Source organism: Lineus longissimus, chromosome 2, assembly GCF_910592395.1.
Source record: "Lineus longissimus chromosome 2, tnLinLong1.2, whole genome shotgun sequence".
Taxonomy (NCBI): Eukaryota; Metazoa; Nemertea; class Pilidiophora; order Heteronemertea; family Lineidae; genus Lineus; species Lineus longissimus.
The window spans coordinates 21,216,569-21,243,631 of record NC_088309.1 but is presented as its reverse complement, the minus strand read 5'-3'; the positions used below and the strand labels follow the sequence as shown (position 1 = coordinate 21,243,631).

Sequence of the window (27,063 nt, the reverse complement as noted above, 5' to 3'; positions counted from 1 at the left end):
ATTGCACATCAGGATGTGGAGGCCATTAGTATTGAGACCGATGTGCATGCCGCCACCCCAACCCCATTCTTTGTTTAGCTGTCTTTCTGATGGCCAATTTTATAAACTGTAAGTTATGTTAGTGACAGAGGTAGGCCTTGGAGGTGAAGACAGATAGACATACAAAAGACCAGTTTATTTCTTTAGTTTGCTAATGACAAATTTTCAGAGTGGTTTTGGGTATTCTAGACCCGCTTAATCACATGGACTTGCTGCAAAAGAATCTGTCGCATATCGACAGCTAAGCATCAGTATATATAGCTTTTTCAAGGACGGAATGATTGAGAGTAAAGTAGTTTCTCCAGTAACATCCTATTTAAACATGTCCCATCAACATTGTCGATTTATGCTTGCTTGCCCAAAAGCAGACGAACTACACCCAGTTGTGACAATGTCTTCATGGATGGCTGTTCCAATGTCTTCCGGCTGCAGCTGTCACTGTCACTGAATGGAAAGCAAGGAGTACATTTTGCATTACGGACAACTAATGCTATATACAAAGGTGACATGACCCCTTTGACGGAAGGCAAGTCCTTGTCTCTACTACCGAGCGGCGCTGAAGGTCTGTTTCCAACTCGAAAAGGTACCGGCGGAATTCGTCAAACCGACAACCACAACAGTGGTAAAAATTTGTGTTTTTCTGAGGTAGAGGTGTCTACAAAAGTGCCTGTAAATCGCATTTATCAACTTTTGATGATATGTTGCGTATGTTTCAATGATGCAAAAGAATATGGTGAATGCCCTGAATGTTAATTGAAATGGTGTTGGTGTGTCAATTTTACGGAAGTAGTATTTTAATTTTGTAAACACAAAATCCTTTCCACTTTTGGCTTGCAAATCGAGTGCAAATGCTTTGCCAACACTCGCACTGCACTGCTCTTCTGTGAGCCTCTGAACATGTTGTTTGTTTGTCCATGTGTGACGGTATGAGTTTATGCGGCGGTATGAGTTTGAGTCATCGAGAAAAGGGGGACACATTTTTTTTGGCAAATGAGTGGATCTTGAGCGAAGCACAGAATGACGCGGGGATTACGTTTCTGAGAACGTCGTAGGAATAGTTCGCGCCTGCGTAGTTCGTTCAGCATATCATTAAAATTGTGTCGCGGAAATTTCGATTTTGTCGTCCGTAATTCTTGAATATTCCCCTCCACTTTCCAGGTAAGTAACCTTAAATCATTTAGTCATGTGTAGTAAAACTGGTAGATCAGATGTATATTGACATGCAAAAGGTTAGAGATGTTTGTAAATAGTTTTCGGCAAATTTGTTGAGCGTCGAGCCTCGGGCTGTCAGAATGACTGGATCAGCTGTGCGCGCTTGAGCGTCAGTCAAGGATTTTGGGCTTCAAACTATTCTTTAATGGGAATGTAATGTTCGCAACTATTCTTCAGAGAAGTCACGCTAAGGTATATTTTTGTTGTATAAAGTTTCCATATGTTTGATTAACGTTTCATGTCAGAAACGGGGATTTTAGTTTCGAACACAGTGTCAACAATGCAACCGCGTTGGTATTGTTGACATCAGGCGACGCTCTGATTGGCTGTGGCTGGGGTCACGTCAGCGATGAATAGGTCAGATGTGCCATATTTGGGAAAGTGCGATGCTGTGATTGGTTGGAAGTTTAAAGGGATTTTAAATACGTCACAGATTTTTGCCATATTTGTAAACCGCTTTCCGTATTCGGAGAGACGCACGCATTCCAAATGACATGTGAATCAAAATGTGAATCACGGAAATTCTTGGGTTTTTGCGGGTTTTAACACTTTGTGTGCGGGGATTTCTTGATGTTTTCTCAGGTTTAGGCCTAACTCTGTCAATTTCTTTTAGATTAACTAGCACGGCTAGTCACTCTAATGTTTATTGTATATACTTGGATTATATAGGCAGTGGGCCTATATCGGGTATAATTACTATAGATATCACTGGTATTTTGATTGTACACATTTCTAAAGGTCAAAGGGCTGTTATGTGACAATATTTCTCTTTCATGTATGTATTTCGCCATTGTAGTTCGTTCAGCATATCATTAAAATTGTGTCGCGGAAATTTCGATTTTGTCGTCCGTAATTCTTGAATATTCCCCTCCACTTTCCAGATCTGTCCAGGTAACAATTTTGGGGGCTCAGCCGGGAAATACACAAGTTAAAGGACAGAAGGAAGGATATAAAACTGAACCATGGCATTGGAGGGTGAACGGACGAAGGTGTTGCTGTCCTTGCGACGCAAATTATACAGTACGAATAGCGACCGGTTAGAGAAGGCCGTGGAGAGTTGCTTCGAGGAAAACAGTGGACTCGGTATGGAAGAGATGCTATCTCTTTACGAGGACGAGATGGAGAAATCGAAGGAAACCGAGGATCATGGTGTGAAGAGGTTGACCGAGTTACTGGAGGGCCTGACGGGGGTTACAAAGCCAGGAGCTACGGACCCCGGCGTCATCTCGGAAAAGATGGTTGTGGCACAGAAAGTGGAGAAACCAAACGTGGTCTTTCATACACAAAATTTTAAATTATCAAATAATATTGGAGAACGCTCCAATTGTTTGAGTTATCTAAGTTTTCTTCGTCAAGTGGAAGCAGGTCGTAAGCGCGGATACTCGGAAATGGACATTTTGGACGGTGTGGTCCGGGCAATTGAGCCCACTTGTAGGTTACGCGAATATCTGGAAGGGATTGAATCATTGACCCTTCCAAAGGCACAAACCATCATTCGGGGTTACTACCGAGAGAAGTCCGCCACACAACTATACCAAGAACTATGTTCATTGAGTCAGGTTCAAAAAGAGTCTCCGCAGGACTTTCTGTACAGGGCGCTCGCGATGAGACAAAAGATCATGTTCGCTTCCCGAGAGGATGCTACTAAAACGTTCGACACTAGTCTTCTTGAGCAGCAATTCAGGCAGTCCGTCTGCACCGGTCTCAATGATGATCTCCTGCGGGTGGAACTACAACAGCATATTGAGAAGGACTCGGACGAGGAGTTAATTGCAGCCGTTAACGATATAACACGACGCCAGGCAGAGACGCAGGCCAAAAGAACGGTCAAGGTGAAAGCCGTGTCGGCTGGTACGGAGTGTCAAACGACCAGGACAAACGCTGTGTTGGAAGAGTTGAAAACCATACGGGTGGAGATGAACGAGTTGAGACAGGCGGTGAGGTCCAAGGGAGGAAGCTCGAGTGCTACCGAAGAAGCCAAACCTACCACTGGGAATCGACCACAACAGCGTTCTGGCAATAGGCGGCAGAACAAATGCCCCAAATGTGTGCGGGATGGAGCTACTCGCTGTTTCCATTGCTACGAATGTGGCTCAGATGAACACTACCGAAACTTCTGTCCGCAACTAAGAAACCCTACTGGTGATGCTGGTAGTTCGGGAAACGAGAAGGGATCACTGAAAAAGGGGGCACAGTGATCGAATCAAAAGAGACCCTCTCCCCAACCTCGCAGATGTGTTGTAGGACATGTAGTGCTCATGTTGATTTAAAACGATGCGCTGGGTGTCACGGGCAAGTTCTATATTGTAGTCGGAATTGCCAAAAACAGGGTTGGGGTGAGCATAGAACGATATGTCAGACAATCCAAGGAGTTGGAACAGCTATGGCAGCACAAAAGGTGCAAAGCTCGCATGAAAGTGAAACTGTTACTGAACTTACTCCTAGAAATCAAAAACGATTGATAAAGCTTGTCGGGGAGAAGTGTTCGGTCTCCTTGATGGTTGAAGGACAGTGTGAGGAAATGCTATGGGATACTGGAGCCCAAGTTAGCTTGGTAGGACTTAATTGGCTCCGTGAACGATTTCCAGATAAGGACATTAGACCAATCAAAGAACTAATTGATGAAACGCTACGTGTTCGGTCGGCTAGTGGGGACGACATTGTTTTTTTGGGATATGTGGAGTTGGAGATAAGTCCGCCTAGTGGTCAAAATGTTGCAGGGGTACCATTTTTGGTGACAAAAGCTGAACTCCAATCACCCATCTTGGGGTACAATGTAATAGCCCACTGGTTGAATGACGCTGGTATTTCATCTATTTTTCCAACTGTTGATAAAACAAAGGTTTCATCTGTTCTGTCTGTTTTGGAGAAAGAACAACATAGTGCGTTGGGTCTAGTCAAGATTGGAAAACAGAATGTGGTAGTTCCCAAGGGGAAAACTCTAAAGGTCAGGTGCTTCACACGTGTCGGCGCAGAAAACTCTAACCACCAGGCAGTATTTTCTAGTGAGGGGTATGACCACTGGGATGGAGCAATACAAGTTCCACAGGCGCTAGTTAAAGTACAGAGGGGGGCTAGTTGCGCTGTAACTATTCCAATTAGCAATTTTTCAGACCATGACGTCGTCTTACATAGAGGAATGACAGTGGGACGGTTAGAATCAGTCAGGTCTCTCATCACTGTGGTACCACCCAGAGACGGGGAAAAGCTGATGGAATTTGGAAGAGAAGTCCATGGTAGAGAGGTTGGAGCGCAAGAGGTAAGTATCGATAGTAGGACGGATAAGCCTGATTCATGGGATCCAGATGTGGAACTAGATGAAACTGTCTTAAATCCAGAACAAATCACTATGGTAAGAAAGATGCTTAGAGATGAATGTCATGCCTTTGCTAAGGATGAAAATGACATTGGTTGTGCTCCAAGTTTGCAATTAGATATTAAGTTGAAAGATGATTTTCCAGTCTCACAACCGTATCGGGCATTGCCACCACCACTCTACCAAGAGGTAAAAGATTATGTCACTGACCTACTGAACCGAAATTGGATACAGAAGAGTACATCTTCTTATTCTAGTCCTATGGTGTGTGTCCGTAAGAAGGACAACACTCTTCGCCTGTGCATTGACTATAGGGCCATCAATCAAAAGAGCTTTGTTCCGCAAATTCCAATGCCACGAATACAGCATGAAATTCAAACTCTGATTGGTAATCGCTTTTTCTCTGTCATTGACCAGTCCAAGGCCTACCATCAGGGTTTTGTGAAAGAAAGTTGTCGACCTTACACTGCTTTCAGCACGCCATGGGGATTATATGAATGGTCTCGCATTCCTTTTGGTGTGTCAGGGGCTCCAGGTTGTTTCCAGAATTTCATGGAGGAAACTTTGGTAGATTTGCGTGATAAATGTTGCATTCCCTATTTAGATGATTGTCTCATTTTCAGTAAGACCTTTGAACAACACATTGAAGATGTAAGATCGGTTTTGAAACGATTAAAGGATAAAGGTATCAAAGTGAAACCAAAGAAATGTATGTTGTTCAGGTTGGAGGTCAGGTTTCTGGGGCAGTTGGTTTCAGAAGGGGGCTATCGGATGGACCCAGCAGATATCAAACCTGTTCTTGCACTAAGAGAGAAAGAGCCAAAGACGGTAGGAGAGGTGAGGCAACTCATGGGACTACTTGGGTATTACCGGAAATTCATTCCAGACTTCAGTAGGCGGGCCAGAAGCTTGTATGATCTGTTGAGCGAAGTCGATTCTGGTAAGGAACAGAAATCCAAAGGACGACAGAAGAAGCAAAGTAGGAAGACAAAGGGAGGAGGTCAGAAAGCATCGCGAGAGCGGATTGAGTGGAGAGACGAACATCGTCGCACATTGGATGAGCTGATTGAATGTCTGACATCAACCCCAGTGATGGCATATCCGGATTACGAAAAACCATTCGTTCTGCACACTGATGCCAGCGGTCAAGGACTTGGAGCTATTCTCTACCAGAGACAGGCAGATGATGAGTTGAGGGTAATCGCTTACGGTTCAAGGTCATTAAGTCCAGCAGAGAAAAACTACCATCTACATTCTGGCAAGTTGGAGTTTTTGGCGTTGAAATGGGCCGTGGTGGAGAGATTCCGGGATTTCCTGTACTATGCCTCACATTTTGACGTCTACACCGACAACAACCCGTTAACATACATTTTGACTTCTGCGAAGCTGGATGCAACACGTCACCGTTGGGTTGGTGAACTGGCAGATTTCAACTTCACATTGCATTACAAGCCAGGGATAAATAATACAGACGCTGATGTATTGAGTAGGCAACCTTTGGACTTTGAGGTGTACATGCAGGGTTGTACTGAAGCTGCAGGACCTGAACAGCTTGGAAGTGTAGGAAAGGCATTGACTGGAGAAGGCTATGAAGCAGGACTCGGATGGATTGAGGTGTTATCGACCAACCCTGTGGGTATCGCTGAGGAAATTGAAAGCGTTTTGGATTTAAACAACGTGGAGGTGATACCTACCCAAGAACTAGCCAGGACTCAAGATAAGGACTCGGAAACTGGTTTGTTGAAACGATGGGTGAGCAGTGGTGAAAGGCCAACAAAGGAGGAACTCAGGACATATCGAGGAAAGTTGCGGAGGAAACTTGGAACTTGGATCAGGAGCTGGGATAGATTGCATTTGGATTCGGATGGGATTCTACGAAGAACTTGTAAATTACCTGACTCTCGAGATTGTGCTCAAATATGCCTGCCAGAGGAATACCACCAAATGATTTACGAGATGCTTCATCGAGACATGGGACACTTGGGACCAGATAGGGTGATTGCCCTCGCACAGGAACGATTCTACTGGCCTGGTATGGGTGAAGATATTACCAGATACATTCAGAAGAGATGTCCTTGCCTCAAAGACAAGAAACCCACGGTGACCAGGAGAGCAGAGTTGAAACCGATCGAGACAACCCAACCATTTGAACTGGTAGCAATTGATTATGTACACTTAGAACGCTCAAAAGGAGGATATGAGTACATGTTGGTTTTGGTGGACCATTTCACTCGTTTTGTGCAAGTGTACCCAACCAAGAACAAGTCTGGTCGTACAGCAGCGGATAAGATTTTCAATGACTTCATCCCTCGGTTCGGATTTCCGGGAAAGCTTCATCACGACCAAGGAAGGGAATTTGAAAACCATCTGTTCCATCAGCTTCAGAAGAGATGTGGAATTGGTAGAAGTCGGACAACACCGTACCACCCTGCTGGCAATGGAACATGCGAAAGAATGAATAGAACTATACTTGGGATGTTGAGGACCCTAAGTGAACAACACAAGAAGGATTGGAAGAGTCACGTAGACAAGCTAGTACATGCGTACAATTGTACGAAGAATGACTCTACAGGATTCTCCCCTTTCCGTCTTCTGTTTGGTAGATCCCCAAGACTTCCAGTTGATTTAGTTTTTGGATGTAATCAAGATGAAGGTTTGGACACAGTGGATAAATGGACCGGTCAACTGAAAGAGGCCTATGATATGGCCAGAGAGAACATAGGAAAATCCAAAGAGAAAGGAAAGAAGAATTATGACAAGCATCTGAGAAGCACAATTTTGAAGGAGGGCGATAGAGTGTTGGTACGAAATCTCAGTGAAAGGGGAGGCCCTGGAAAAATCAGGTCGTATTGGGAAAAGGATATCCACATTGTGACCAAACGAGTATCGCCAAATGCACCAGTTTATGAGGTCAAACCGGAGAAAGGGATGGGCAGGACTAGGATTCTACACCGGAATCTACTCTTACAATGCGACGAGCTGCCATTTGAAGGACCACCAATCAGACGATTGCGAAAACGGAGAGACCGACGACGACCAGAGGTGCATCAAGAGTCTGATGAATTGGATAGCGACATTGAGAGTTCTGATGAGGGATTGGTACCAGGATTTCGAAGTGAGGAGACAACTCCAGAAACACGGAACCAAGAACCTACACCGACTGACAATGGCGCGGACATAGAACCGGAGGTAGAAGCAGAACAAGATGATTCAGAGAATGCAAGGGATGAATCAAGTACCCAGAATTCCGGGACTGAACAATCCAATTCGAGTGATGAGCATTCAAGAGAATCATCCACTGATGGACCAGTGGAACGACCGAGACGGCAAGTGAGACCACCACAAACGCTGACGTACAATACGCTAGGGAACCCTACAGTTCAACCAAGAGCATTTCCAGTAATGCAAGAACCAAGGGCATATCCAATGGTGCATGGAGTACCTGTTCAGCAGATGGGGGGTTGGCCGTCAGCTCCATGGGGAGGATACCCGATCTTCGTGCAGTATCCGATCCCAGGCTTTAATGGACACTAGATAGACTATGTTTCTAGACGCATTTCAGGCCAAGGGGTGATTCATGGATTTTGTTAGTGTAAAACATATTATCGTATTACGGAACAGGTGTAAATAGATTAAGGATTTAATCATAAATTTGCTTTTCAGGTATATTATACTGTGAAGTAGTATTTTTCAGGTGGTCTTTGTGAGAGTTGAGCCATGACGTAAGATGACCTTATGAAGAAAATAGATTGTCCAAGCGCTTCTAAAGTCATGAGACTCGTTGTACAAGATAAGCGGAATCCACCAGATGTTTGCTGAAGAGATTGGCCATTTCTTCAGTTTGTCTTTACCGCCAGGAAGAGGAATGCAGGTATCCTCTAACCTGTAATTCGGTGATGTATATTATTTAGAGTAATTTTGCCGTTGGGGTATTTACCAGTATGTTGTACAGCGCCTGTGGAGTAGCATTTTAGATTCAGTTCTTCTTGGGCAAGTATTTTCTGGAATTGAACTAATGTCGAGGACGACATCATTTTGAACGGGGGGGAGAATGTGACGGTATGAGTTTATGCGGCGGTATGAGTTTGAGTCATCGAGAAAAGGGGGACACATTTTTTTTGGCAAATGAGTGGATCTTGAGCGAAGCACAGAATGACGCGGGGATTACGTTTCTGAGAACGTCGTAGGAATAGTTCGCGCCTGCGTAGTTCGTTCAGCATATCATTAAAATTGTGTCGCGGAAATTTCGATTTTGTCGTCCATAATTCTTGAATATTCCCCTCCACTTTCCAGGTAAGTAACCTTAAATCATTTAGTCATGTGTAGTAAAACTGGTAGATCAGATGTATATTGACATGCAAAAGGTTAGAGATGTTTGTAAATAGTTTTCGGCAAATTTGTTGAGCGTCGAGCCTCGGGCTGTCAGAATGACTGGATCAGCTGTGCGCGCTTGAGCGTCAGTCAAGGATTTTGGGCTTCAAACTATTCTTTAATGGGAATGTAATGTTCGCAACTATTCTTCAGAGAAGTCACGCTAAGGTATATTTTTGTTGTATAAAGTTTCCATATGTTTGATTAACGTTTCATGTCAGAAACGGGGATTTTAGTTTCGAACACAGTGTCAACAATGCAACCGCGTTGGTATTGTTGACATCAGGCGACGCTCTGATTGGCTGTGGCTGGGGTCACGTCAGCGATGAATAGGTCAGATGTGCCATATTTGGGAAAGTGCGATGCTGTGATTGGTTGGAAGTTTAAAGGGATTTTAAATACGTCACAGATTTTTGCCATATTTGTAAACCGCTTTCCGTATTCGGAGAGACGCACGCATTCCAAATGACATGTGAATCAAAATGTGAATCACGGAAATTCTTGGGTTTTTGCGGGTTTTAACACTTTGTGTGCGGGGATTTCTTGATGTTTTCTCAGGTTTAGGCCTAACTCTGTCAATTTCTTTTAGATTAACTAGCACGGCTAGTCACTCTAATGTTTATTGTATATACTTGGATTATATAGGCAGTGGGCCTATATCGGGTATAATTACTATAGATATCACTGGTATTTTGATTGTACACATTTCTAAAGGTCAAAGGGCTGTTATGTGACAATATTTCTCTTTCATGTATGTATTTCGCCATTGTAGTTCGTTCAGCATATCATTAAAATTGTGTCGCGGAAATTTCGATTTTGTCGTCCGTAATTCTTGAATATTCCCCTCCACTTTCCAGATCTGTCCAGGTAACACATGCTAAATGCATATGTAGGCCAACATCTCAAACCCCACTTTGGTCCCAGGATCTTTCACAGAACTTAAGCCAGGCATTCCACGTCAATGTCAGGAAAAAAATGAAAAAAACTTGCTCGTCATGCTCGTTTCAAAGACTGAAAGAGCACATTATTTAGGCCTATGACATTTCATGATTAGGGTAACACCACAAACTCAGGAAAATGTCGGTGAAAGAATGGATATGACATCTATTCTCCTGTTTAAGAACATGCTCGTCTTCCATGGTGTCGGGTCTGTCAGAGGAGGAAACCTACACTCCTGTCAGTTTGACAGCGTGATGCCAGTGTCTTGTGTTTCATATGTCTATTTCTCTGTTCTAAAGTCAGTGTTTTTCTTTCTAAAACAGGTGTCAGACGATGAGCTTTAACTGTTGAGCAAATCAGAAATATCGCTGGGTTTTTTCACAATGGATTTCTTCCGAAAAAAGAAGGGGGATGGAAAAAGTAAAAAGGGAAAGAAAGATAAGAATGAGAGTAGTTCTCAAAAAGGAAGCAGTCCAGCATTCGGATTAAATGTAACAGTGACAAATAGCGGCCCAAAAGGGAATAAGTCCTACAAAGAAACTAATGTGGACAGAAACAACAGCGGGTTCCAAGCACAGGCTGTAACGCCGTCTGTATGTGCGGAAAGTCCTAATTCAGAGGTTCATGGTTTAGCGAGGACACCTGAACCTGACGAAGTGGTAGTCCTCAATAATCGTGTCCTGTCGCCTAACGGTGTCAAGGCTTACAAACAGTTCAATGAAGTTCTCAGTAAGATGGACCGAGCCTTGGAGACCGAGGAGTCGGAAGACGACATGGATGCTAGTAGTCTTGGACTTGCTTTAAGATCAGAACCTGACATAGACATGTCTCCTCAGGCACGACTGCAGAATGGAAGCAGCGGAACTTTCCAGTTATCTGGGGTTACTGCGGATGATCGCGATGTCGATGATCAAGTAGTACCTTCGAAGAAAGTGCCCATCATCCATGTAACTCAGCCAAGTGCAGACTCCATGGAGCAAGACTCTAATGTTGAGGCGATTGCTCTCAAGTCTCCGATAGAATGGAATGATGAGGACGTAGTCGACTGGTGCAAGAGCAGAGGTCTAACTTACTTCGCGGAGTTGTTTGATGGTAAGAAATCAATCATTGTAACGTGGTGATTGACATCTTGAAGTTCTGATGCACACTTCTGATGATCTTCAAAAAATGATATGCTGAAAGGCAAATGCATGTACTTCTTTCATTTTACAATATTCACCAGCCTGTTTTGTGAGTTTTTACGTGGTTGACTAGTTTGGTTTCTTGTTGTAGGGAGCAACATTGATGGAACCAGCCTCCTAGATATGGATGAAGATGACCTCAGTAAGTATTGTGAAACTTTCACCAGGCTTCATTTCATTTGAAGAGTGGACAACACAATTGTCCTGACTGAAGTACTGTTGCACTTTTTCGCTTTAATTGCCATGTACACGAATAACGAAGTCAAAATATCAGCATATTCTGAACTGTATCTGGCAGGCACATATTAGAACAGATTTCATCATATTATTAAAACATGATCAAGCACTGCACGCCACTGCCAACTGTCATTTATTTACGTAATATCTTACTCTGTTTTTGCATTATCACTTTGTCAATTTGATTGGCATAGAATGATTTATTGTACATGTACATGTTCTCAGTGCTTTACAAAATACTCTAGTTGACTGACATTTCTTCCAACTCATCCTCCTTCATGTACATCTCATCTTTTGATATTTTAAACTTCACTCATCCAGCTTGTCAAGGTCACCCTGTTCGCATTCAGGTAACATAATTATTTAGGCTGAATGATGATTAACAGTGAAATGTCATGAACAGTGAAAAAATTGCATCGGACAACATCTGTTGGCAACTGCTGTGCCTAGGAACTGTAGTTTTACTAGAGGCAGCATTCTTCTCCCTATACCTAAGGATCTGCTTTGAGCAGCAATGTCTACTTGATTAGGCATTCGATGAATAAACCCTGGCACTAAGTGATCTCAGTGCTGCAAGTAGTGCATTACAACTTTCTCATGACAGACCCTGTTGGGTTAGAAGGGAATCACTGATCAGTTATGCACAATTTTGGAAGACAGTTTACAAAGTCTTATTTCATAGTTCAAGACATTTAGCTCTTCATTCTTCTTGCATGGTTCAACTAGGCATTGGGTACCGCTGTAAAAGTTCATATGCAGCATTTGGCATGTGTCTATAAATAGTCTGCTTGTCGTTTGTGAAATGTAGCTCTTTGTGAATGTTGGAAGTCGAAGAGATGCTTTATAGCTGATTTGACAAGATTCAGTCCATCAATGAAAAGGTTTTTTCTAATTTTGGCTTTATTTCTGTTTTCTTTTGTTTTTAGCTTAGTTTTAGTTGGTGCATGTTTTTTATAGCTGACAATTCAAGTTGTTTTTCTACTTTTTTAGTTGGTCTGGCTTCTTCTCCTCGTGCATGCTATCTTAGTATTTTATTATTTTTTTATGATATTGATATTAGGAGGTGTCAACTTTTAAAAGTCCTTTGAACTCGTTGAAGAAAAAGGCTTTGACATTTTTTGCAGTGAGCTGCTCTGCCCTATTCAACTGTGAAAAGTTCTAAATAAATGCTCAATTAATTGTAATGATATTGGTAATGAGTATTTATCACCCTCACATTAATGGATGATACGTGTCCTCCTACCCACTCAATGAATATGATACATTCTATAACAACAATTTTGAATTCAGCAGGAGTGTTGACATAGTTTATTCATATTTTCACAACTGGTTAGAAAAATATTTTTCTTCTCTCACAAGTTCATTGGGTTTGAATTAGCAATATAATACCATCAGTGAGGGGGAAACATGAGTTTATTTCATGTAACTTGAGTGTGTGGATATGGCTGATAATGGTAAGATGGAATATTTTGCCTGTTTTGTAATTTTTATCACCATTTTCAAAAATCAGGGCGTGTTTAATTTTCTTAAATGACTGAAGTTGACTGTTGCTGCAACTAGGGGATTGTGTCCTTGCATGTAAGTTATAATTTAAATGTTTTTTTAGTGATTGGTTCCAGAACTACTTCAAGCATTATTGGGAGGTATTACCTGCAGCAGGCATTAAAAATTACTTAATTTATTCCAGGTCTCAGCAATTTTTCTTGTTTTCTGTTAATATATTCTCAGATTTACCAAACTTGACTGCACCATCAAAATTTAAAACTATTTTCTTTCCTGTCTTTGAAAAGGAAAGGGTACTTTTGGTCCCTAGAATTATGCATACAGTCGTCACTCTATGAATGCAATAGTCCCTAAACCAGGCCCTGATCAAGTCCTCAGGCCTATGATATTTTTAAATCCCCAAGTTAAGACATACTGGTTCCTGATTTATAGAAAGATCATACAGTATACTGGTCACTTGATATAACGCGTTGACCCTGTTCTTAAAGAATGTTTTAGTCATTAATGTCAATAGTATTGTAGTAGAACTTGTTAAAACGTATTTCCATAAGCTCTCCGGATTAAACTTATATGGTCAAGCCGATTATGATCAACAGTCAGTGCTCCTGTCATGCACTGATAATTAAAGTTTTCCATTCATACCATCAATCCTCTAAATTATGTTTAATTTGTATGTATGATAAAAAGGAAGCTATAAATTTAATCAAGTGCGTTTTAATTTTGAGGTTGCTTATTTTCATGACTTTGGGTTAGAATATTTGTAAAAACCAAAACAGTAATTGAATCGGAAAATGTCAGAAATATCAAGTTATTTTAGTCTGAGAGAGAAAAAAGTTGAATTTCGGACAGGCCCATTGACCCTCTTTATGGACTCATATTGTAATACTATCTTGTATTTGGGCACTATTCAGAAACCCAATCATCGCTCAAAAATAGTTGCTTGGAACAAACACACCCAGTGACAGCGAAGGCAGAAGAAGTTGGTGAGATGTTGATACCCTCAGCCCTCAACCTAAGAATTGTGCTTGAATATTATGATGAGATGAACCGATAAAGGCTCCAACTAAGTAGTTCAAAGCAAACAGTAGACAAAAACAATGGGGGGTTGGGGGGTCATTGCAGATGCACATGCTTGTCTTTGGCACACACAAGCACCTAAATATCGCAGATTGCCATGCCCCTGGCCTAAAACCTTCTTGTTCTCAAGCATCATTCCTGCTGTATTTCAGTTGACCTTGAGCTTGATGATGCTGAGCAGAGGAAGCACTTCCTGATGGAATTAGCCGTGTTACGGGAGTCGTTGGCTGCGGAGTGTGGAGCTGCGACGCCAACTTCGAACACTCAGGTAGAAACTGAGGTAAGAAAAATACTGAGATGGCTTTTGAACTATTATTAATGCTTCCATCGGTGACAGTTTAGGTTGTGACATAAGAAATGATAACTTCAGATTTTGGACCCAAATCACTGTCTTTGAACAAGTTGAAATGTTTATGCTTTCAGGTTGAGATTGATCATCCTGTGGCCAAATGGACCAATGAGGATATTCTTATGTGGTTGGAGGAAGTGAGACTCACTCGTTTCCTCACCGTCTTCAGAGGTACAGTGCTATTTACCTTTTCAAGTAGAGAAGAATCTCTCTGACACCCTCAGGACTTACAAATGCTGTCCTCAACCCTAATGGAGAGGTGTCCAGAGGAACTGTGTTTTTCACCTTTGCAAGTACAGTAGAAACTCTATAGCTGCGCTTACACCACGAAATATTGGTGGACCAATTGCACGTACACCACCACATTGCTGCGACAAATTGGTTCGGCAATCCATTGCCGATACAAATTGCTGGGCGAATTTGTCCCACCAAGCTTGATGGTCCAAATTCGCCCGGCTTGTTAAAAGCTCGGCTTTGTCGTGGTGTACGCGCAAATGGATCGGCAATTAGCTAGTAAGATGGTTCGGCTCCAGGCGGCGTTTTCGAAATGGCGCTTTCTGCTTATTGTTTGCACACCATCTGTAGCCGGATTTTATAACTAGCTGCAGCGCTGGTGTACGCGCTTGGTGGATTTTCGATGGTGCGGCATTGGTTCGCGAACCAAGATTGGTGGTCCATTTTCAGGTGGTGTACGTGCGGCTTGTATTAAGACATCCTGAGGACAGACAAATGCTGTCCTTAATCTTTAAAAGAGAGGTATCCAGATTATAAGGAGGTCAAATTGAATTGAAACGACCGCTTTGAGATCATTATGTTTACAATTTTCGGATGTTTTTAAGATTATTTATTGATTGTGTCTTTCTGTTCTTTTCCAGATTACGATGTCACAGGGCTTCAGCTGATGGACCTGGACCTACAAATGCTCGGTATGAAATAGCATTGCAGCTTGTTTAACTCTTTCACTGCCTACTCCCTATAAAGATGATATGATAACAGGACAATTTTGGAGCAATGTGGAATTTGCTTGTCAATGAACCTTTTCTATTTTTCTCCTTTTAGATGATCTTGGAATCACACAAGTTGAGGACCGAGAACAGTTTCTCAGCAGGTTTTATGAACTGTTGAATGACGATAGTTTGGCTGTGCGAGAGGAACAGGAAGTTCAGATTGAGCCAGTCCAGTATGATGCTGTGAATGCTGCACCTGGTGAGATGACAGCTCCCACAGAGGTGAGCTAGTACTACATGAAATCATTAAAATTAGTGTAACTTCCTATTCATGATAATTATGATAATAATTATGAGACTTATATAGCGCTAAATCCAACTGGTTTCAGTCGCTCAAAGCGCTTCACATTATTACCCCTAGCTATTGGCCTGTACATTCTTGGTTCAAGCTCTACTCTCTGGGAGTATTACAGGTCCGAGCTGCAGCTATACAGTGCTCAGGACTAACATTCATAGTGTGCCAACTCTGCCAGCTAGGTACCCATTTACTCCTGGGTGGAAAGAAGCAAGTAGGGTTAAGTGCCTTGCTCAAAGACACAAAGACGAAACAGCAGTGACCCTTCCGAGAATCGAACCCACGACCTCCTGATTATGAGCCCGGTGCTCTAACCACTACGCCACTGATCTTCCCTGAAGATGATATCGTGTGACTACTATCCACAAGACCAAGAAATGTTTTTGTGTTGTCATCAAGTGCTTCGAATAGAAGAAGATTGGAATGCCCTTGTGGAAGGACTCAATTCGGACTTCATTTCCTTCTATCTCCTTCATTTTTGGTTCATTATCGTACCTGAATTGTCCTCCTTCAGGAAAATGATGTTGAGAGTTATCGCCACAACAACACACCAGCTGATGAACTGGTGGAGGATTACGCCCCCACACCAGTCCCTGCTATTGAAGTGCCATCCCCAGAGCCAGAGGAGGTAAGCTGGTTTATCATCATTCTTCAGTTGATGAATATATTGGCCAGTCTGCATAGCATGGTGAAATATTTGTCTGAAATGAAGACGTTTGTCTGACTTCTCCACCCACACGGAGTTTGCAGTTTCTATGGAAACCATAATACCCAACTAGTCTTAGCTAACACCTAGCATTATTCTTCCCACACATGCACTTCTTGTTGATAAACTACCATTATTAAACAGTACGGTAGCTGATGTGATGATCATAAGCTTTTGACTCCTGCTGTAAAATGCCAAATTACGTAAACCATTTTTCTTCTGTTTTAAAAAAATATCCACCCAGTCTCAAAAATGTGTCTATTAAAATAATGTTCCCCAAATGATCATTGATTTTCTGTAATGTTTAATTCTCCATTTGTAATTTGTTGATTTAAAATACTGTCATCCCCCAGCTGGTCCTCAGATCAATGAATATTTTATCTGGCAGCAATTCCTACACTGATCTGTTTTCTTCAAAGAAATAAAAAAGTTTATGTATCGCTCCGTTTTAGTGCACTACAATGTTACAGTAATCACTGCAATATTGATATTGCACCTTTCCTCGCTTACGATCGCACCCTTTGTTGGCGAATCAATATCTTCGTCATCTAATTGGCTGCCTCCGCTGCAATATTAGTAATGCACCATTCAGCATCGCTGAAAGTTATCTATGATAGCTCTCGGTTACACTCTCAGTAGCCTTATCGGAGGCAGTGAGGAGTGTTTTATCATAGCGCCTTGGGATATTGGATAATCCGATTCTGAGTTACTTATACTGAGTAGTGGATGCCTACTCTTGTGTGTACTTACGCTGCAACTTGTAATCCTTGTCGTATTGGATACGGACAGTGCTACGTGATGAAGTGTCAACTTGGGAAGTATGTATAATCTATATGATGCTAGGTAATGATGCAGGATACAGGCTCTTGCATGTTTTCTCAGCTCCATCTGTGGTTATCATAACTATTATCTTTGCAATTATTCCCGAAAGGTAAGGGCACCCACAACTAAATGTATTGTAAGTTCTATTTCTTTCTGGTTTACATGTTTTGGAAAGGAGCCAGCATTTGTAAATGGTGATACTGAAAAACATGCTCACTTTTTATTCGTGCAACCTAGTTCTAAGCGATGGGACACTCACAGTACTGTGTGTGTGACACCTAAATTTCCCTAACTCAATTATTATCTGGTAATAGTCTATCATTAAGTTAATTTGTCAGAGACATAGCAGTTATTATTCCCACATTTGTGCTTGATTATAAATCATCTTGCTATCCGTAAGTCGAAGCATGTTCTCTAACTGTCATCTCATGTCATACCCCGTGCTATAAATGCGTTTCCATGGCAACTCTTCTTCAAATTTCTGCACAATGCTTTGGGATAATGTCATATTGAGTTTTAAGATTCCAAGTAATGTGACTGTGGCGTTGACAGTGCCATTTACGTGAAGAATGGTTAACCCTTTGTGCTCAGAGCGTGGCCTGGTATAGCTCGATATTCAGTTGGTGATGGTTGTGACTTCCTTGTGCTTGACTTTGATTGACATTTACATATCAATGGCTTATCAAACTAACCATATATATGAAACAACAAGGATGTTATGGTCTCGTGGTTAAGTTGTTCAACTCATAATCCGAACATGTAGGTTTAGTTACCTGATACTAACATCGCTTGTGATCTTGGGCAGGTCACTAAAATTGGAAAAATGTCAAACACTTTTCAGAAAAATAGTTGACTAATGCAACAGGAGAAGAACAAACATATTGAAAGGATAACCCGCCTACTCCTTTAATATGACTTCTCTAAACATCAAAGGCAATAGAGAAGGAGAATCATTGTCGTCGCATCATTAGGCAGAGGCTGCGATTGGTTGGCCCCAATCAGGCTCGTGATTTCATCTCATTTCAGATCATTATGGCTCATCATGTCACAGTTGGATGCCCAAGCTGGACTCTCATCTATCGTCTATTTGTCTGATCAGTAGCATTCTGGCTGTCAGGGAATCAATATTATTTGCGAAATCCCCAGAAAAAAGCGATGCTTTACAGTTCTTCCTTGTTGGGTAAAGGAAGGAGTTTCAATTTAACAAAACTTCCTTGTGTAAAGCTACTTTGTGATTGTACACTCCTGGCTGGAGTTAAGTGCTTTGCACTTGGATACATACAATCTGGCTCTTGTCCATTGCCCCACCTCCCCAGAAATAAAAAAGGCTGACTTTTCCGATCTTAATTTGGCTCACTAACCTTTGTACCACAGATGCCCCTCATTGATTTAATCAATCAGTTGGTAGGTCATCTATATTGATTAGTCCGGTTATCGGGAAGTTCAATCTCCACTAGAATTAGTTTGGCTAATTGTGCCACATGTGTGGTAGTCATTTCTATTTCCTGCTCTTGAGAGGTTTCTGTGGTCATCGGCCCCAGACGTAACAAGCTGCTGGTGTGACTGCTGACTGTAATTTTCTGACCCAGGGTAGTATTTTTCCAGGGCGATATTTGGTGTGTGGGGGGAGCTCCTCCCTCCAAGCCTCTGACATCACCGAAAGGTGAGTTTTCCATGCAGATATGGGACGAAAGTTGGCAAACAGCTGTTGAGTGTTGTGGCAAGAATTCCATCACGTTCCATTCAGTGGTTGAAGAGGGAGGGTACACGGGAAAGATTTGGTGATGTCTTTTGGACATCTAATAGACGTCACAACTTCGATCTACATGTATCTAATGAGCTAGTAGACATCGTCAGATGTTCCCTGTGTGCTGATTGTCCATTATGCCACAGAGATGCTCAGTAAACACTGCTATTGAATATCGGGAAAACTAATATTGGTTTTGGGAGATTCTGATTAGAAAGAGCTGCCTCATAAACTTAGCTGTTTATACATAATGAGGTGTGAAGGTCTATTTGCTCTCTATCAGATCATTTGAGGGACATGGCTTGTAGAGTGGTATCACTAATTGTTTTTTGTACAGATGTGATGTTTTTTGTTGACAAACATCTTTTACTTATTTACTTTACAGGAAATGCTACTTTCAATCAGAAGTTTTGAGGTATTTTTTGTTGAAGATTTTGAGCTCATTCCCTTGTCTTAAGTAAATTGAGTAGAATTTAGTAATTCAGTAGAATTAGTTTCACCCTATTCTTAAATGGCATATTACAGGCTAAAAGGTGAATGGTTATCATGGATATCGTGACAAACAACAGGACGAAAAGGGACCCAACTTCCCAAATCCCGAGTGTGACATTCATCCTCAGCCAATATCCCACCCTTTCCATCTTGGTACATATACACATCTTCTCGCCATTCATCTTAAGAGCGGTGCCTTCTTTCATAAATGTTTCACTCTGTATTATATTGGGGAGAGTTATAGGACTGGTGTGAAGAGTGGTGGCTTTCTCAAATCCTAATTGCAGACATTCCACCTCTTCCTATTTATTTTCAGATATTGGAGACTAGGGACATGTGCATCCTCTAAACATTCATCTTATAAAATCAATGACTTTTATCAGAAAAATTGATCCCAATGAAGTTTTGATTATATCACATGTCGTTTTCTGGCTGCTGTTGACATATCTAATGAATTGGCTATCCACATTGACATATCAAGAGAATTGGCTATTCATGGAGTTGTTCTTGGCAGGTGTGTGCGTAGTGATTAGAAAGACATGAGGACACTTGTATATGTGACTGGGAGATTAGAAAAACTGCACCGTAGTGTTATGCAGTTTCGAGCAAAGCAGAAGAGAGAGGAGTCACATTCCCTTATCCTGTTGATGATTAGTCTAAACCAGGCACACTCAATGTACCCCCGGGCTGAGAGAGGTAATATTCAGGGAAAATCAATGTTTTTTCATCAGCTTCAACCCGCCCGATGAGGCTGTTGATTGACTTCACTCATGTGAGGTTATTGGCCTGTCATGTTGAAGATGCGATATTGCCTGATGGAGATGCTATTTTGAAATGCGAGCAAGAGATAAAGTGAGGTCAGCTTCATTGCACTTTCTTATCAACAGTAAAGTGCCTGGGTAAATTTGCCCATAACACTACTCGGTAGATTTCCATTACCATTCAGATACTTCTTGTTAATAGGTGGCAAGAATCAAATTTGGTGTTCCTATCTCTCATGGCTTCCAACTGCACACATAAGGAGTGAATCTCCTCTCACCAGACTCCCCAATGAGGCTGTTTCAACAGTACTATACTAATGGCCCCTCATATTTTTTTGGTGTTGGTTGACCAGTAGTGTTGGAATAGTTTACAGTACAAAGCAGATCTTTTCTGGAACCAATGACTTATCTGCTTGTTCTAGATTTTCTACATACCTTCATAAACAACTGATGATGAATATTTATTTTACCAGATACAGAGATATAGACTTCAGTTCCGTACTTTTAATGTGTTCGTTATTTTGTATGTATTCAAATGCAGCTGGTGTTAATTTATTGCAAGGAGCACTTGCTATTCAGTTTAGTAAGGAGTATCATGCTTGTTAACGTTTATAAATCGCTGCCTTTATGTGAGGCACGGAAGTTCTCGTTCACTCATGTGACACCTACTTGTGCAATGGTTTTGGTAGGTGAGCCAAGGATATCCTTGGGATTATTTCTTTCGTGATAAACTATGATTCGATATTCATGTACCTCGAACTGCATACGGCTGTATGTATGTTTCAAATATTCAGGCACGGGCACCGGGAGTCGATGATAGATATTCTATAATGTTTAGCGTTCATTGTTGATTTCGACTTCTTCCTTTGCATTCGATGAAATCAATTCTTAGATGGATGGGGTAGAATAGAGCTGTAGCTTTGCATCTTGACCACCAAGTGTTTTACATGTCATCTGTTCATACATGTATGTGGTCCATTTAATGATAAAGGGCGTATAAAACCATGAGAGAGTCAGATGGTGGCTTTGATGAGATGATCCCTCATCGTGATCCTCCCTCATATATATTTTCAGCGAATTGAAGAGATTTGGAGTTTAATTGAATCTGGCAAGTCCACCTCCGAGCACCATTCCACGGATGTTAGTGCTGAGGTGAGTGAAATCAGTGACAGTTTAGGAGATGTAATCAGGTTTGGCCCAGCATTACCACTCTGAAGAATCAGTTCAAATATTTGTGAACCAGCCCCTCCTCCCAAACTTTTACCGATTTAGTATGTTTCATAGGTTTTGTATCTGAAGTTTTGTAATCCAAAAAAGTGTGGCCTTGTGCTGCAAGCCAGAGTGTGTTAACATATCATTCTTTTGCAATCTTGTCTAATATGATGTTTTCGCCTCTTTCTTTCCAGGTGACACCAAGAAGTACGGACTATGGTATGTTTTGTTCCGTCTTATCATTCTTCAGCTAAGTCCCAATTATATAAGGAACCTGATGTGTGACTAGAAATACTACTTGCTTGGGGGACCTTCTGAGAGAATTGCTGGCTATGTTCAAAATCAGGAATTTAATTCCACTTGTAAAGGATTTTAATACTTTACATTTCTTAACCTTTCAGAGAGTAATATTCTCAGTCCAGAAGTTGATATCGATAGAGAAATAAGGAACATGGAAAAAGCAATTGCCAAACTGCAGAGTGATCTTCAAGGGTAGGTGGTTAACAATGACAGATTAAGACTAATTGATATTCAATATCAAAACATGATGTATCGAAACCAACAGACGCCAACTGGCCTTGCTTTGATCACTTTTTGGAATAGGCAGTTGGAATAGGCCTAATGTTTTCCTAATGAAGACCATCCCAGAATTGACGTTCATTCCTCCAAGTCGGTCTTGAAAGGGTCAAACACTTTAAAGAAAAGATGTTTTCCTAATGAAGACAGCCCAGAATTGATATTCTCACCCTAGAGGGTTATGCATGCACCATAATGAGGAAGATAGTCTGTTTGTTATCATGATGAGGTTGCTTGTGAAGTAGATGACATGTAATAATGGCACTAATGAGGAAGTACATGATATAAATAGGTTATTTTGAGCCATTAGGCCAAATATTGTTGTAAGTTTGTTTCCCACGCTTCATTTGGGTGTATTTACTTATCAAGGTGGCAGTTGACCATATAGAGTCCGTCTTTGAAGAGGGAGGATTCCATCTCAAAATATATTTCTTATTTCTTGCCTTTGGCGTCATTTTGGTTTTATGTCTTATTCCAAAACTGTGACACATTCAAAAGCCTGGCCTAATGTTGCAAAACATCTGTCCTTTAATTGGGCAACAAACCCACGAGTTTGATATTTTGATGCTTTATTGAGTTGAATTTGGAAATGGAAAAAAATTAGTTTTCCCTCTGTGATTTGATTAGAATCATGACACAGAGAAGGAAAGGCACTCATATGTAGTGCGGTACTCAAGTGCAAGGCACAGACCAGCAGCCTGCACATTCTGCTCTCTCCTTGCTCCAAGCTATACATGAAACAGCAAACTAATATGTCTTCCCTGTGTAATTTTTAGAAGTGAGGACACAGAGAGCCAGGAACATTCGTCAATTGTACTCAAGCTGTCCACAGCTCAGACCAGGTTACGCAGCCTGCATGAGCAGAAGTCAATCATGGAAGAATCGTCTGATGAATCAAAGTCACAAGATGCCACTGTAAGTTATTCATTTATACATTATTGTGTAGTTCAACTTCATGACGTGCAATGCCAACCCATCATTATTTTTCCGTATTTAGTCCTGAAATTTATAGAAATTTGTAAAATAGTAGGCCCACTGAAAAACACTAAAATCTCCCATGCATGGATAGAGGATGGACAGCATGAAAGGACTGGACAGTGTGAATCAGCCTGATCTGCCATGCCGAGGATAGAACTGTATCGTGTCGCATTGTCAGTAGCACAGGGTGCCCCACTGGCAACATGAACATTTTGATTACTTGAAACAGTGTCATACAGAAAACAGACAATATCTATTCAATTTCCAGTTTGAAATCCATACCTCTGATCTCTACCAATTGATGGTTGACAACCCTATAGACATGGTAATGGTCGACATCGACTCGACCAGCGATGATACACCAGGGTTTGATGTTTTGGAGGATGAGGACCATGGTGGGCTGGTGGTGACGTCGTCTCAGAGTGGGCTCTCGCTACAGCCAGGTGACAGGTGCGTTGATCATCAAATGGTTATGCACAAGAAATTTGAATAGAACCTGTCAACTGTAGCATGTGAATGATGTTGTGTCGAATTTGTGAGTGAGACATCATATCGGCTTGGTTCCTATTGGTATCAACATGTCATGGTATTAAATCTTAATGTAAACATGCTCAAATAACATGCATTATGGCTATTTCCTTTCATCTTCAACAGATTATTAGAAGTCAATGGCTACAATATCTCCAGTTCCCCACTCTCCATCTTCGAGCAGTTCATGTCCACGCATCCTCCGCCCCTGAAACTTGTGGTGATTCGGCCGAAGCATGGGAAGGATGACGACAAGGAAGAGGAACTGACCGATTTGAAGGACGATTTGTCGCTTGTTCTGCGTGACTTAGAGGTGGCTGTGGCCGAGAATAAGGAACTGAAGAATGAGAACCAGCAGTAAGTTCTTTGCAGCTTGATGTGGCCGATTTCCAACCACCAACTTTGATCGGAAAGTGCTTCAGCACTTGTAATCTTGTACGCACAAAGTGGAAAACTTCCAGTGATCAATCTTTTTATAAAGCATGGCCTTTATATTGTACCAATGAATGCAGATGATTATCAGTTACTCCATCATGTATTTTCAGATTAAAAAGCAGTCTAAGGGATCTCCAGGATGAAAAGAGTCAACACGCGATGCAGGTTCAAATGCTCCAGGAACAAGTATGACCTGCTTTTGCACCTCCTGGAGGCTTACTTGACTCAAGTAAACTATTAGAGTGAAATCAAGTAATGGGGAATTGAGTCTAACAAGGGTCACTGCTGGACTTCTAAAGAGGAAGTGCTGCCATCTTAAGATTTTGAATGGAACTAACCTGGTACTGATTTGGGATCTGCTTCTTTTTGAGATGCTTGCTAGACAGTCAGTTCGTTTTTGACAACGAATTCGGCTGTCCAAGGAAGTTTGAGCAACAGAGCCTCAGAGCTTTGTGGTCGGAGTGGTGTCACTCTATGCAGTGGATAAGTCTCAGGAAAACAACTTTTGTCCTTTCTTTAGGTTGAGGCATCGGAGACTCGATGGAAGGACCTGCGTAACTCGCTTGTCAAGATGAAGAACGACCAGTTTGATTTGGAGACTGCCTTTGGTCCATTTTCTCAGTGGAATCCACAGACTGGCACAAAAGCAGTAAGTACAGTGGAACCTCCCATAGCGAACACCTCTCTATTAGGTACACCCTCTCCACCTAGGATACTAGTTTTGGTCCCAAATTTGTTCTGTCTATTTACTTTGGCCTTTCTTATCAAAACACCTCTCTATTTCAAACATCACCTGTCGTTCCCCAGGGTGTCCTGCAATTTTTTCCTCCGCAATTGTCTACAGGAAATGTAGACTGTACCAGTTATACTATCTAAAGGTTTCTATTATGATTCATTTCTTTAGGACCTTGATGAGGCGCTGCAGACTGTGAATGTCCTTCAGAAAACACTGGAAGAAAAGGTATGCTTCTTCACTTGTCAAATTTGGCAGTGTTTGGCAAACATGAATGATATTTCTGAATAAAGATGTCAGGATGGAGTGAATAAATATATAACCGTACAAAAATGGATGCAGAAATGGCCTTTAATGTTCAAATGCGACTTTGTTTCATTTATTACGGCTTTTTCATTCCAGCACACAGCCTTGTCCAACACGAAGAAAGAAAAGAATGAATATAAGAAACGATTAAATCAAATTCTTAATGACAGTACTTCAAGTGATCTCAGTGAGTATATACTGACAGTATATACTGACATTATACTGACATTTAGTGGCACTTGAGAAATCACTCACTAGGGCAAATTTTGAATTTGAAAGTGGTTATGTCACAAAAATGTCCCATCATCGGACGAAGACTGATGCATAATCATGCCATACCAAGGTAGTGATAATCATACTTCATTTTGGTTAAGAAAACGCTTACTTAAGCCTAATCTTGTATATCCTACTTTCAGATTATGAAATATTGGATGACAAGCAGCCGATATGGGAAAGTATGCAGTCGAGAAGTAAGGTAAGGAGACTGGGCAGTTCGTTATTGTCTTTCTAAAATAACAGATGAAGTTCACTTTGTAACACTGATTTTATTCCAAAGGCAATTTATAAAGCACGTAGGGATGTCTCCTGATTAGAGAGGTCAAATTGAATCAAATTGATAAATTTGGGACAAAAATTAGTGTCCTTGATAGAGAGGGTGTCTTGCTAACAGAGGTGTCCGCTAAGGGAGATTCTGCTATTTTAAAGGCAGGTATCATCATAATGACTCCTCTGGAAATTGCAAGTTTTCATTAAAGTTTTAATTGTGACAACTCTTCATCTTTTCCAGACAGAAGTCCTTCAAGCCTTAAAAGATAATGTGCTCGAGAACGAACGCCAAAAAGTCTGCTTTGACCAACTGCTAGCGGTCGTCATGAAACGTGCCCCAGCTTTATTACAGAAAGTCGATGTGTTAAACGCTATTAAGTTTGACGATGTGAAGAATAGACCTGAATTTCAATGCTGATACTGACTTTCGTATCACCTGTGGGTGTCTACAAGCTGTAATGGATGAGAGGATTTCCCCATTTTCTCAATATTTAATCTCAGAACTGAATGTGGTCATGAATATGACAAGAAACGAACCCAAAAATGTCCATGTTGTCCCACCCTCCTCATTATTATCCTGAGGTACACTTTTATATAGTTTCAGTTCAATTTGTTTGTTTTGAAGTCTGTTGATGTTATATTGTAACTGTACATAGACCAACTGTTTATAAGTCGTATATTGTATACTCATTCTCTTTACCTCAGTTTGGTGCTAGAAGTAGTCAGTCAGTGTACCTATATCTATTGTCTAAATATAGAATCAAAATTGTAGAAATTTATACCATATTCTTCTAACATTTTTTGCACAAAATCGGTCACACAACTAAACCATTTCACGGCACTAGTATACATTTTGCAGGAGAAAGGTGTTATGATATTCCCTTGTCATGATTTCTAGTATTATTCATTGTAGCGTTTATATTGTGTTGCTAATTTTGTTGTGTTGTTGTGAAGAATATTGATGAAGAGTAGGTATTGAAATTAACATGTTTGATTAACTAAATTCGGCCGTCTTATTTGAATGCTTGTGACCAGTTTTGCAGAAAAGGCACAGGTGAAATCTACTGTTTCTCAGGTTGTGAATTGCTCTCACTGGATTGGCAGTTGGGTGCAAGTTCATGACAGGTGCCCATGTTATGATCCCTTAATAAATGGTCTTAAGCAATGCAGACAACCAACTTTCTTTGCAGAGACATGCAATATTTATTGCTGTGATGAGCGATGAAATTATCACTTGTCTGCAGTTATAGCCTTGCTGTGCATTAATGTGTGCTGCCAGCTGTTTTCTATACTGTAGGGCTGTATTTGTACCACTTTACCTTACATCAAGCAAAGATTTATTCTTGCTTGCTTATATGTATGTAGATAACAAATTGAATGTGGAGGCAGCGATTGTATCCAGGAACTAATACCATAGAAACTAACAATACATATACCACTAGAGAATGTACTAAATGTAATAATCTTCAAAACCCAGTAATTTTTGTAATTTTGTAATGTAGCACATTCCTGAGAATAAACCATACCGCCGATTTAAACTATTTTCTAGCAATAGCAAAATATGAATCCAATTTGAATGTTTTTCATATTGTTAGCTTTGATAATCTCATATGAGAATGTTTCATGTAAATGTTGTTGTACCCACCTAAATTATTTTTTGTAAATTAAACTCAATGATGCATTGACATGTGGTTT

The 27,063-nt window shown here is 41.1% G+C and overlaps 1 protein-coding gene across 2 annotated transcripts; it reads left to right on the top strand.

Moving 5' to 3' along the window:
* Positions 1 to 672: 672 nt before the first annotated feature.
* LOC135482831 (uncharacterized) lies at positions 673 to 27,053 on the top strand. Of its 2 annotated transcripts, XM_064763250.1 has the most exons (20): positions 673 to 772; positions 10,201 to 10,969; positions 11,150 to 11,200; positions 14,028 to 14,155; positions 14,299 to 14,395; positions 15,100 to 15,150; positions 15,284 to 15,453; positions 16,041 to 16,154; positions 21,129 to 21,206; positions 21,461 to 21,485; positions 21,668 to 21,758; positions 22,619 to 22,757; positions 23,089 to 23,270; positions 23,475 to 23,705; positions 23,894 to 23,969; positions 24,304 to 24,432; positions 24,688 to 24,744; positions 24,919 to 25,009; positions 25,239 to 25,297; positions 25,610 to 27,053. In XM_064763250.1, exons 2-20 carry the CDS (start codon positions 10,261 to 10,263, stop codon positions 25,784 to 25,786), a joined length of 2,655 nt encoding a protein of 884 aa, XP_064619320.1. In that variant the 5' UTR covers positions 673 to 772; positions 10,201 to 10,260; the 3' UTR covers positions 25,787 to 27,053. The 2 variants fall into 2 exon arrangements, with proteins under 2 accessions (XP_064619320.1, XP_064619321.1); XM_064763251.1 differs by lacking the exons at positions 673 to 772; positions 10,201 to 10,969 and adding an exon at positions 11,617 to 11,645 and having other exon boundaries at positions 11,153 to 11,200.
* The last annotated feature ends 10 nt before the right edge of the window (positions 27,054 to 27,063 follow it).